This window comes from Atheta coriaria, unplaced genomic scaffold (assembly GCF_025399875.1).
Source record: "Atheta coriaria isolate IRGN ID8LTWV9N9 unplaced genomic scaffold, Caltech_Dcor_3.1 hic_scaffold_8_pilon, whole genome shotgun sequence".
Lineage (NCBI taxonomy): Eukaryota > Metazoa > Arthropoda > Insecta > Coleoptera > Staphylinidae > Dalotia > Dalotia coriaria.
Genome location: NW_027045450.1, coordinates 7,761,243 through 7,773,442, shown reverse-complemented (window position 1 = coordinate 7,773,442; position 12,200 = coordinate 7,761,243). Strand labels below are relative to the sequence as shown.

At 34.3% G+C, this 12,200-nt stretch overlaps 2 protein-coding genes across 2 annotated transcripts in view; one reads left to right on the top strand and one right to left on the bottom strand.

Annotated features, from left to right (window-relative positions):
• The first annotated feature begins 286 nt into the window (after positions 1–286).
• WRNexo (WRN exonuclease) lies at positions 287–1,646 on the top strand. The gene is made up of 6 exons (XM_065309422.1): positions 287–485; positions 545–660; positions 717–938; positions 1,002–1,143; positions 1,200–1,301; positions 1,368–1,646. Exons 1-6 carry the CDS (start codon positions 414–416, stop codon positions 1,458–1,460), a joined length of 747 nt encoding a protein of 248 aa, XP_065165494.1. The 5' UTR covers positions 287–413; the 3' UTR covers positions 1,461–1,646.
• A 1,357-nt stretch (positions 1,647–3,003) lies between these two features.
• LOC135797100 (hemicentin-2-like) overlaps positions 3,004–12,200 on the bottom strand; it is a 141,346-nt gene continuing 132,149 nt past the window's right edge. The window contains 4 exon segments of the mRNA XM_065309296.1: positions 3,004–4,431; positions 4,434–4,460; positions 4,528–4,827; positions 4,904–5,263. Of these exon segments, the coding sequence (XP_065165368.1) occupies positions 4,298–4,431; positions 4,434–4,460; positions 4,528–4,827; positions 4,904–5,263 (821 nt within the window). The 3' untranslated portion in view covers positions 3,004–4,297.

Here is a 12,200-nt window from a genome sequence, read left to right as displayed (position 1 = left end):
TGAAAACGAAATTGATTTAAAACTGGTACAAAATGTTGTAGGCGCCTGCGCAATATGTGAGCGCTCAATATCATTCCTTAACCGTTAGAACGGTTCAAGTATTTTTTCACTGACATTTGTCATATTTGGTCATAATGAATGAGACTTTGTTTTTCTTGATCAACTCAGTTTGATGAAAACCGAAATGATTAATCAACAATAAAGATGCTACAACTTGGGTTGCATAGGATAAATTTGAAAATTGTATAAGGCGCATGCGCAGTATTTGCGCGCTCAAATCATTCATCTCGACCGTTGTGACGGTTATAATATTCTTTCACTTTCACTGATATTTAGCTTATTTTAACTTAATTTAAACCAAACTATTTGTTCTTCTTTAAGTAGTCTTTCTCTTATTTATTTCTACGTATAAAATGAGCATGACTAGGATGCGAACACGCTCCCAAGTGCCTTTAACTGAAAGAAACGAAGATGTTATTGCAAAGGTTAGTAAACGCGCGCAAATTGTTGTTTACTGTTCATATGATGTATAATTATTTTATAGCAAGAAGTACAACGGAAAAAGGCCCTTGTAGATACGGCTCCTTTCATTAAATATCCAGGTAAAATAGTCTACAGCACTGATTTTACTTCTATTGCTGAAAATTGTGCGAAATTACTGTAAGTTTCTCTTTAAATTTTACCTCTACTTGTTTAAACATAATTTTTTGCAACAGTGATAAAGCAAACAAGACAGAAGACTTATTCATCCTTGGTTTTGATATTGAATGGCCATTTAGCTTTCAAACTGGTTCAGGCAAAGCCTCAGTGGTCCAAATCAGTCCAAATTTAGATATTTGTTATGTGCTGCAAGTTAGCAGTTCAAATAAACTTCCCAAAGCTTTGACAGAGTTATTATGTCATGATAAAGTGCGTTTGACTGGTATTTGTGTTAAAAAGTATGAGTATAACATAATATACACCAATCTTGGTACATTTAAATGTAAATAAAATGTTTTTAGTGATGTGAGAAAACTGCATAGAGATTTCCCAGGTTTTGATGTTGACAAAGCAGTAGATAATTGCATTGATTTGGGTGTTATGGCTAATACTGTGGCTGGTTTTACTCAGAGATGGAGTCTTGAGAAGTTAGTTTTGCATTTTGTAAGTTAACTTTGGAGTAAAGTACTGACAGAGTGATAATTTGTGGTTTATTTAAGTTTGAGATGAGAATAAGCAAAGACAAAGCAGTTCGAATGAGTAAATGGCATGTTGCTCCACTTTCAGAAGCACAGCAAGTTTATGCAGCTTTGGATGCTTATGTAAGTGTTATAATCTGATGTCAGATGCATTGAAATTATAATTTGATATATACTATCATGTTTAAGGCTTCTTTGAAGTTGTATCATCATATTAAGCAAGAACAAGACAATCAGGTGGATGATGAAGATCAAGAGAATCAAGAAATGGACATTAACTAATTTTTAAACTGAGATTACTAATAATTAAGACTGGTTGTGCTCTATAAATGATGTTTGACTTGTATAATCAATTGAGATTTAGTGATATTTTACTATTTTGACATAATGTGAAGCGTTTAGATCTGTGGCAGAAACTGATCTGTTGAACAGGTCAAGTTTATTGAATAAAACTCGAGTAGCAAAACATTTTTGCTTTTTCTTGTTTATAATGCTTAGAATAATTTTATGGAAGACTTCTAGCCTTTTAATCAAGTCTTTATTATTGTTAAAATTCCAAATTTGCATCTCTTACGTTGAAACAAATTCAGACAATGTGGCGGCACCTTGTGTTATCGAAAATTAATACATATTTAAAATTGTACTGAAAGAGTATTATTAGTGCAAATGAGACATTTTGCACATCTACACAAGTGTGTATTTAACTTCAAGGTGCATGTAACAACACATACGCATAATTCAGTTACTTCAACATGCAAAATGCGACCGAGCTTTATTATTTGCAGTTTGAAACTATTCTTAGCTGGCATACAGATGCAGTTTTTCACTATATATACTCGGGTGTTAATGCGATATTGTTGCTACAACGATGCATGATTACCTTGACTTTGCAATCGAGAGTACACGCCTGTTTTAATGCAGATTATATTTCTCTATCGCTTGTGTTATTACTAGTAAATACTAGTAAATATAAATACTAACATACTCGTGAACAGAATGAAAAGTAAATATAAATAGGTATATAATAACACTAGTATTTTAAAACAATTTAAAACACACAAATTGTAGTGGGCTTAATTACTCTTTAAAATGCAATATTTTAATCAATTTATAAGTATAATGTTGATTTCGTTATAATATTTACGACTTAAGAAGTTAGTTACGCATTTTGTAAATCTCTTGAGTTAATTACTGAGAAAGAAATATTTTTGTGGGAGATGAGGATAAGCAAAGGCGAAAATAGATACGAGTAGAATGACATGTTGCACCAGTTTCAAAGCCATAAGAGGGCTAAATATATCCTATACGAATTTAATACAAAAACTACATCTATTCATTTACTCGTATTGTTATACGTCAAACATGTATTCACGTGCACATATCCGTATTCCATGCGATTCATGCACACCCACAACTACAGCCAAACAATTGGTGTGAGTGATATTCTAAATTCCTCATAGATTGCGCTAGGATGCAGTTTTTAACTAAAAATACTCAACTGTTGAAATGACATTGTTGCAGCAATATTACCACTTCACCTTCACTCTCCAATCTCTACTACACGCGGGTTTACACCCGACTATTTATCTGACGCTCATATAGATAAATCGTAAAGAAATAGGAGTAAACGAATTTCAAAGTGAACAAAAATACATAATAACAATTTGCAACATATTAAAGCAAACAATATTGAATATAAATTAATTAATTATTTTTTTCAATATTAAAAAAATTACAAAAATAACAACAATTTCTTTAAATACTTACTTTTTTGACACAAACCATCTGAAATACATTCATAAATCTCAAATAATTCGCAATCCAATTAGCAATTATCTGGGTAGTTTTTATTAACGATTTATTTAACATAAAGTATTGGGTTACATTCTGTTTTCTTACCTAAAGTACATCAATGAAATTGTTTAAAAATCAAAACATAACCCTATGTGGCTAATAATTTCACCTTTGGTTTTTTCCCCTCCCGCCATCTTCATTAATATTTTTAAATAGTATTTTGAGTAACAGCTCACGTACATATTTATTCTCCAATCCATCGCCATACCTCTCACATCATGATTCCATTCTCTTACATTCAAGTGAGATCAATTAAATGATCAAAGAACAAGAACATCAAAGTCCTTTTCGAAATATCGTTCTTATCTCTCCACCAATCGCATCCAAAGCTTTTGTTTAGTCGTTAATTTTTTACACGCTCACCCATCTTATAGTATAATACAAAGGAATGATTTATTTATTCAATATTTAGCGTCCATTTGTGGCTGAATTAATATATTGACATGTTTCAAAATCATGTATTGCACATTGAGTGTTTCGAACGTCTGCATCGACAGTAAAAATACTTTATACACTTCTTTCATTTATCTTTAGTGGGTAAATGTAATGATTAATGTGGTTTATACTGTGTGTCTGCTGCTTACGAAGTAATTACGTTTACATTTCTTAACCAGTTACAATTTTCTTCATTTTTCTCTGTGTTTGTGTGTAATTTTCTCGGTTTTTTAAATCAAACTGAATGATATTATTCATATTACATTCATCGCATTCTCATCTGACAGAATTTAACTAATAAATCACACCTTTATTTAGTTTTAGGCTTAAGTTAGGTTATGTTTTATTATTCACGTCGCCCGCTGTTATTTCATTCATATTTTTAGTGAAAACAATTCGTAGTCATAACGTATGTACATGAAAATGATTATTTTTTATCGAATAATTATAATCTCCAATGGATAGACACATTGCGCTTCCAAGTGTTGCTTTCTGCATTCATCCCCACAGCACATAGAAATCGTTAATTACAATTAGGTATACAATATATGTATTAAAAGGACTTTGCGAATAATGCTTAGTTATTCATATTCATTTAATTACAGTATTACACGTTTAAAATGTAAGTTGTGAATTTATTTTCGTCATTTTTTGTCAAGTTTTGCTTATATTCAATATTGGTTGTCCTTGAATATGTAGTTTTCGCAATCTGCAACGTTGTTTGGCTCTCCTCCGCTCCAGCAACACATCCATTTTGTATAAAATCTAATCAATAACAAACCAAAGTGAAATCTTCAACGTTTGCAACGCTCGCACTGCGTTAGAATTAATTAAATGATTAACAATTGGGCGATGGCGGCGAGGGTGAGCGCGACGGCGAATGCGAACCGCGGGGGTGTGCACGCCGCCAAGCCGAGACCCATTGACAGATGGGACCAGCCCGGAATTGGTGATGCGGAGTTTTTCCGCGTTGCATTGCTGCTGGATGTTCACCTAAATAAACAAAAAATACAAAATTTATTGTTTTAGAGGTTGAAATATTTGAGGTTAGATCTGTTACCGTTTAGCACGTGTAGTAAAACACTCGCCGAGTCCAAATTCGATGGGCTACATGTATAATTCCCCGAGTTTTCCGGTTTAGCATAAAACACCGAAAGTGTACTGACGGTCGTGTCAGCACCAACGCGTTCCATACTAATATCAATCGCTCGTCTGTCATATTCCAAAACCCGTTCACCATCGTGATACCAAAAGATATAAGCTGGTTCCTCTAGTGATTGTGTGATGACACATTTGAGATTCACTTTGCTTCCGGTTTTGAAGTAGACTTCCGCCTCGCCGATGATTTCAATCTTCGGCACTGTAAATCACAAAATGACGATGGTTACCCAAGTAAAATGGCGAAATATGTTTATTTTAAGGTTAGTTTTGCTTACCGACAACATTGAGCGTAATAAAATGACTCATCTTGGGTTCTGTGCTCACTTGGCACTCGTACTGGCCAGCGTCACGTGCCTGTACGTATTTCACTTGTAGTGTCCACGTGTCGGTGGAATCGACGAGGAAAGCCTGAAAGCGGTCGTCGGCGATGAACGTGTACCGGTCGACGGTGAGGATGTGCGCGTCTCGGCGCCGGATCCACGACACGGATTTGTTGCCCAGCTGTTTTACCTTGCAAGGGAGGTAAGCGTGTGTGCCCAGTTGGGTGGTGATGTTTGTTGTGGTGGTTGGATCAAAATATGGACCGGTGTATAGACCAGTGAAACGTTTCACTGCATGTGCTGCTGCATCTCCACCTGGAAACATGAAAAATAATGAATTATAAACAAGCAGGAGGAAATCTTTTATTTTTTTGAAATTTGAATGGAAAAACAGTGATATAACCTAGAAATCTTAGAATAACCTTCAAAATTCTACAAATATAGATCGATTACTAGTTTTTTTAGTCAATAAGACAAATTAAAGACTTGAAATTGACAACAGATGAAGAAAACTTTTATTTTCAAATAGTTTTATTATGTTATTAAGTAAAAACATGAATATAACCTAAAAAAACTAAAAGTAACCTTAAAAATTTACTAGATATACACATGTTTATGTTTATTTATAAGGTTATATTAAGTTTTATAGGTTAGAATCATATTTTTACGTCGTTTTTGAACAAAACAAAAGTTTTCCGTTTGTATTTCAGCTATTACAAAGTTTTGTGTGATTATACAAGCAAAATATCGTTAAACGAAATAATATCACACCATATTAAAACCGTTCCGCTGCCGCCGCAGCTGCGTTTTCGATACATCCGGCCCAAACGTCCGGTGCGATGCGGAATCGATCTGTATAATTGCAGACGGGCGGTCCGGCAGTTCGGCGGCTGTGGTGAGTGCGGTCGCATTGTTCATTACATTGTGCATCCACAGCCGGACCAGGACGACTCAATATGGTCCCGCGTCCCGCCGCTACTGCCACCGCCGCCACCCGAAGCGCGTTACAGTTACACATTGTCCACTCGCAGCAAACCGCCATTCACATTCCGGCAATCGTAAAGCCTTCGACCTCCGCACGCCGAACGAGATTTTAACGCGGCGCCCACGCATTACGACGCGTAATTACGAATTAGAATTCGATCATTGGACGCTCGCCGAATTGGATTGTTATTCGCGATGACCAGAAGTGACCGGCGCACATCTGCCAGCAAGATAGACACTTTACTGGCTTTAACTTGGCTTACAAAGGTTTACCAAATAGAAATTGAGGGTTTCTAAAGACATCATAACCTAAAATTACAAAAATAATTATGACGACTTAAATTTAGGTTATGCGGTGTGTGTTGCATATATTACAGCGATGCCATTTTGTATTTATGACTTGTTGACATGCAAGTAACACAAAACCAAACAGTTATGCAATTTTGAGTTAATTTAAATCGCAAATATCGTCACATTTCGCAATTTAAACACCATCCCACTACCCTTAACCTCCTGCTACCCTTCACCAAGCACACAAACTGGGAAAGGGTAGGTTTGCGTGCGGATATTGCTGTGTGTTTGTTGAGGATGTTTCTTGATGCCGTTTAATCAGCCTCGGCCGCGTCCGGAATACGTCATGCAGTCGTAATCTAATTGCACCCCCAGCCCTCCGTTTCAATTAAGCTACTACAAACGATATTATTACAATCTATACGTTTACCGTGTTTTCATCCCTTTACAATATACACAATATTTTCTGGATTTTTTATGCGATTTTTTATTATTGATAAATTGAAGAAAAGAAAGAGGGTTGAAAGGTTTAAGTTTTAAGGGTTGGTCCTGTATAATCAAGTTTATATTGCGCATAAATAACGAAAATCTTAAAGAAACTTGCGGGCGCCGCGTGTTTCTGAAGGCCTAAAACATAATTCACGATACACGCTGCCGCCACCGCCGCCGCCGCCAGAGAATTTAGGACCCGCATTCTATACTTGAAGAAAACGCGCGGTATAAAACCAACGTGCGTTAGTTTCGAAGATATTGGACGGCTTTTTACTTTTCAACCCCTTTTCACACACAGACATTCACCTTACATTTAAGGGTCGATCGTAAGAAACACCCTACGCAGAGAGGCAAGAATAAAGAATAAAGTCAGTGCAGATAAAAGGACAATACATTTTTCACACCATTAGGAGTGAGATTTATCATATTTCTTTTCTACAAATCAAAATCAGAAATAATTTGGTTTTTTAAACTTAAAATTAATGTTTTTTCTTCGTTATTTACGAGTACTAAGTCAAAAATATTCATAAAAAAGTAGAAACATTCAAATTTTGAGGTTATTTGAAGTTTTGTAGGTTATATACTTTTGTTTTACTGAAATGTGATGTAAAAAACATAATATAACAACCAAAAACTTAACCTAACCACAAAAAGTAATAAAATTGATTTTTTAATTTTATTTTTGGGTAATTTAAGCATTGTTAAGCCTAAATGACAACTAAACAAATAAATAATTAAAATATTGTGTTCACTATGGGTTGAAAACATTTATTCAACATTTTTTCCCTTGTAATCGATGTGACTTGGCAACCCTGCACGTAAAACTGCAACAGTCCGACATCCGCGGATGACAAATGCATTATTTAACCGGAATCCGAAAGTTTCGACTGCCGCTTTATCTCCGCGCACACAGCGACACGCAAAAGCAAAAGCAAGTTTTATTTACGGACATATTTTTATTGAACTGCTCTCTGCAATCGCCGATGGAGCTAAGAAATTGCTACAAGTTAGCGTGCGATGCAATATTGCAAAGTAAAGAAACGTACGGTTTAACTTTGCGAACGAAAACGAAACAAAAATGAACTCGACTCAAACATTTTTATCGCATCGTTCACTGTTTTAAAAGCCAAACTAAAATATTACTAGAGGAAAAGTAGTTACTAGTTTTGGGCGAGCATCTTTTTGATTTGTTTCCGTAACGTAGAGAAATGAATAGTTGTCAATGATGTGAATTATTAACATTTTTAATCGGCGTGAAATTTTTCGTAGGGTAAAGTTGGATGTGTGCCAAATATACGATGACATTTCTGTTGCTTTAGTTTTTTCTTTCTTTTACTTTAAATTCTTTAGGGTTTCGGTCAAATTGATTTCGACTTTTTTTCTGCCGGAGATTTTCTTTTGCATAATAGATTATCAAAAAGTCATTAGTCAAGCTTAGGATTAATTTCCGCACGGACAGCTGGGCTAGAAATATTAAAAATTCATTAAACGTTTTTCGTTTTTCTTAAATTGGCAAAAAATTAAATCAAAAAAATGTAAAAAAATATATATTTAGATTTCAAATTTATAATAATAAACATTTAATATTATTTAATTAATTATGTATTTTTTAACATAAAATGGAAAGAAAAATGTTTAACTTCAGTCCAAAAGGAATAAAAAATAAATAAATGGTGGAGGCGCCGTGTGTACGGAATTTAATAATTTAATTATTAAACGTCACACGGAATAGTTTATTAGTATTTAGTTAATTAAATTCCGCGATTTTAATTATATTTTCTACCTTTGCCTAATTAAAAAATTTTTTTCGAGAGAAATTTATTTCAAAAGTCAGTTTTTATTCAAAACATTTGTAAAACACTAATGGTGTTTTTTTTGACATTGGAAAGTCAGCAAAAACTAATTAAGGATTAGCAAAAAATAACATCAATTTCCAAAAAACACAAAAATTTAGCCAAAAAGGCTTTCTAAAAATACGATAGCTATTTGCATATGCCCACATGAGGGATAGGTATATGACAAATGAGGGATAACAACTAAAAAGAGCTTTAACAGTTGCAAAGGGTTGAATTGAACCAAAAATAAATTGTAAAAAAATTGAGGATTCCGCAAAACGCAAATTGCCGTGTCGTTCACATTACATTCAATGGAAATGTAAACTTAAACCCAAACGTTTCGCATTACAATAGTTGCAAATGATAAAAAATATACAGGATGTTCTGATAAATATCATTATTATTATGTATTATAATGATATATGACATAAATTGCACAATAAATTAAAACGTATCGCAATAAAAATACCACTGGCTTCTGTTTTAGATATAAATGAAATAGAGATTTATGAATGTTGATGTTTGATGCAAGTTTTTGTTGGTTTTTGTCGCTTTAGTTTCTTTAATAGACTTTTGAAACACTTGGAAAAAAGTTTGTCGAACGAATGGAAATAAATACGGAGCGATGGTGAGCGCCGCAATAAATAAATTCATGCAAACTTGCGGCTGTGGCGGCGGCGAGTTGCTGATTTATTACGATAGTTGCCGCGCGAACGGCGGCGAATCCGAGCGCGGGCGCAAAGTGAAACGCGAGTAAATAAGCGCCCATAACGAGAAACGCCGCTTGCTGGATGTCTCCATGTCGATGCGCGCTCGTAAAGAATGCAATATCTATTCAGGAATTCATTTTTTTCAACGTCCTTTTGCCAACTGCGCATCATATAACTTAATAAAACACAATCTATATTTTATTATTGTATATGCTGGAGAGTACGAGTAGTTTTCGAACATCATATGTTTTGTTATTGTAAAAAAGTCCAACTTTTATTGCACAGAATATAATAAAATTTTTGATCGTTATAGTGTGTTAATTAAACTTTTACGAAACGTTAAAATTTATAAAATTTATGGTGTTTAAACTATTAATGGAGACTTTAACAAAATTATATTAAAAAGACGAAAATTTTCCATTTTTATTTTCAAAGCAATATAACTTTTAAGTGCGCATGCGTACTATAATCAAATTTTGTAAAATAATAGTCTATTAACTGAACTTTTTAATGACGAAAAAATAATAAAAATTGGGATGAAATAAGTCCTAGTATTCTTGATACAAAATAATGTATAAATTTTTTATTTGTAAATTGGTACCGTAACTTTAAATATTGATAACACCTAAGTGCGCATGTGTAGGAAATTAATATTTTGTCACTTTATAGTGTATGAAATAAGATTTTTAATAATATATAATCTGATAAAATTAAATAATAACTACTGTGGTTTACAAGCAAATAATTACTGAGATTCTGAAGTTTTGCAAAACAACAAACGTGAAATTAGCTTTCAATTGCAATAAAATTAATCAAAATCAGTAAATACGCAAACTTCGAATATGTCATGTATAGAAAATTTGATTTGCGTTTTAAAATTAATTAATCCCGAAACTCAAACAATTAAAAACACGTATGAATATTATTCTACGTGTATTGTGCGAGTTGTACTCAAAATTACAAATCGAATTCGTCAGATTTTCACGCAATTGAAACGACAATATATGAAATAATAGCGCAACCGAGGACGGAGCGCACGCTTCCGCACTGGTTGAAGTGTGCGGCGGCGGTGGCGGCAGCGCACGCAATTTATGAAATTTCCATCCGTGTGCGGTGCGCGCGGGGTTTTTCCACCCACGCCGCCTCAAACGAGTAGCGAGTTTATTACGCCGCCCGCATTCCGCTTCATAACCGCAGACATTGATTTAAATGTCGCTGGCTGCAACTAGCCATTTATAATCATGTAATTGTCATAAATTTCAGCGCCCGCGGGCGTACGATAAAAGTTGTCATTTCGCTAAACAATGTTCGAATTCATCGGGCGCTCACACCCACACACGCACGGTGGGAATTTTGCAACTCGTGCTCGAAACTCGCATTCAGCTGCGAGTACAACATGTTGAGTTTGAGTTTGCGGTGGTTTAACTGCACAATTGGGTACATTTTCAATTTTAGGGGTGGTAATTGCATTTCTAAGTATAAGTATTGTAATATTTGAAAATTTCAATGTTTTACTTTCATAAATCTGTGTTTTGAGGTTAAGTTTAGGGAAAAATTGACGGTTTGTAGCATAAAATGACTGAAAATGGCAATAGGTGTATAAAATATGTGAAAAAAGTTGCCTAACATGTTTTTTGTACAAAAAATTTATTTTTAGGTTCAAATTTTGAGGTTATATGTGATTTGTATCTTATTGTGATAGTTGTTCATGTACTTTACTCTGTTGAATGAAATATCAATATTTTTATGTTAAAGTTTGATATTTCTTGTAAATATGTGTTGATTATTCACAAAATACGATGATAACAATTGAGAATTAGTTGGAGGTATTTTGGGTTGCCTATGTTTAAAGAATGCAAAAATAAAGATAATTACTACATAACCTAACTGACATAACCACAATAACCAAAATTGCGCGTCGTTTAAACCCATTTTAAGAAAATTTTAAATAAACTTGCTGATATTATTTGTTCCCACTAGTTTAACTTATTTCAGCATTATATATTTACGCTGTAAATTTTATATTTTATGCGCGCAAAGGAAATAATATACAAACATTAAACGCATACATGATTTATGGTGAATTATGGCAAACAACAAACGATTTGCATAAAGCCGCGGCCCGTGGCGCTCGCGGTGCTAAATCATAAGCAAGATTAAGATTAGCACGAGATGTAATGATAAGTCGCAAGCGGAACGCTGCCTGCCGGCGAGAAAGAAGCGAATAAACAAAAACGTTTCGACGAATATATGAACATATTTCAGCGTGAAATATTCAAAACGTGCCGCTTTTCCGACCGCTTTGAACCGCACAACGAATGTATTCTAAAGGATAATAACACTTTACGGGACGTCTCAAGGACGACGCGGCATGGTAATTAAAATCAAACATCCGTGTTTACATCCACGTCGGTCGACGTCGGCCAAGAGGGCCGAGGGGGGATGTGATTTGTCTTTATTGCAGCGCGTTATGAGCATGTTGGGAAGTTGGCACACTTGTAAACTATGTCGAAGTTACGGAAGGAAACTTGCTGGGAAAAGTCACCAACTTGTGCAGTTCACAATTGCTGAATGCAATGTGGAAAGTTTTTGAGAACAAGTTAAACTAGCTTCAATCAGGAGAAAATCAAATGTAACCTTAAAATCTAAAGTTAAAACTTAAAAAAAAAGCAAATTATATTGTGTACAGAACATGTTAGGCAACCTTTTTAACATTTAAATCGAGAAATGTCACTTTTCATGTGTAAGTAACCTCAAAATACCAGTTTACGCACGGTAAACGATAAATTGTTGACTTGAGAATGTAGAAAGTTACGGAAAACGCGAGTGACACAAGCGTCAATCAGGTCTAACCTTAAAATCTAAAGTAAAAACTTTAAAAAAGAAAATAATTATGTTCAATTCATGTTATGCAACTTTTTTCACATATACTATTCATCT

Excerpts from the sequence above, each read along its gene's own strand:
- WRNexo (XM_065309422.1), top strand. The coding sequence starts at position 414 with ATGAGCATGACTAGGATGCGAACACGCTCCCAAGTGCCTTTAACTGAA. Across the intron at positions 661-716 it reads GAAAATTGTGCGAAATTACT|TGATAAAGCAAACAAGACAG; the intron begins GTAAGTTTCTCT and ends TTTTTGCAACAG. Across the intron at positions 1,302-1,367 it reads ATGCAGCTTTGGATGCTTAT|GCTTCTTTGAAGTTGTATCA; the intron begins GTAAGTGTTATA and ends ATCATGTTTAAG.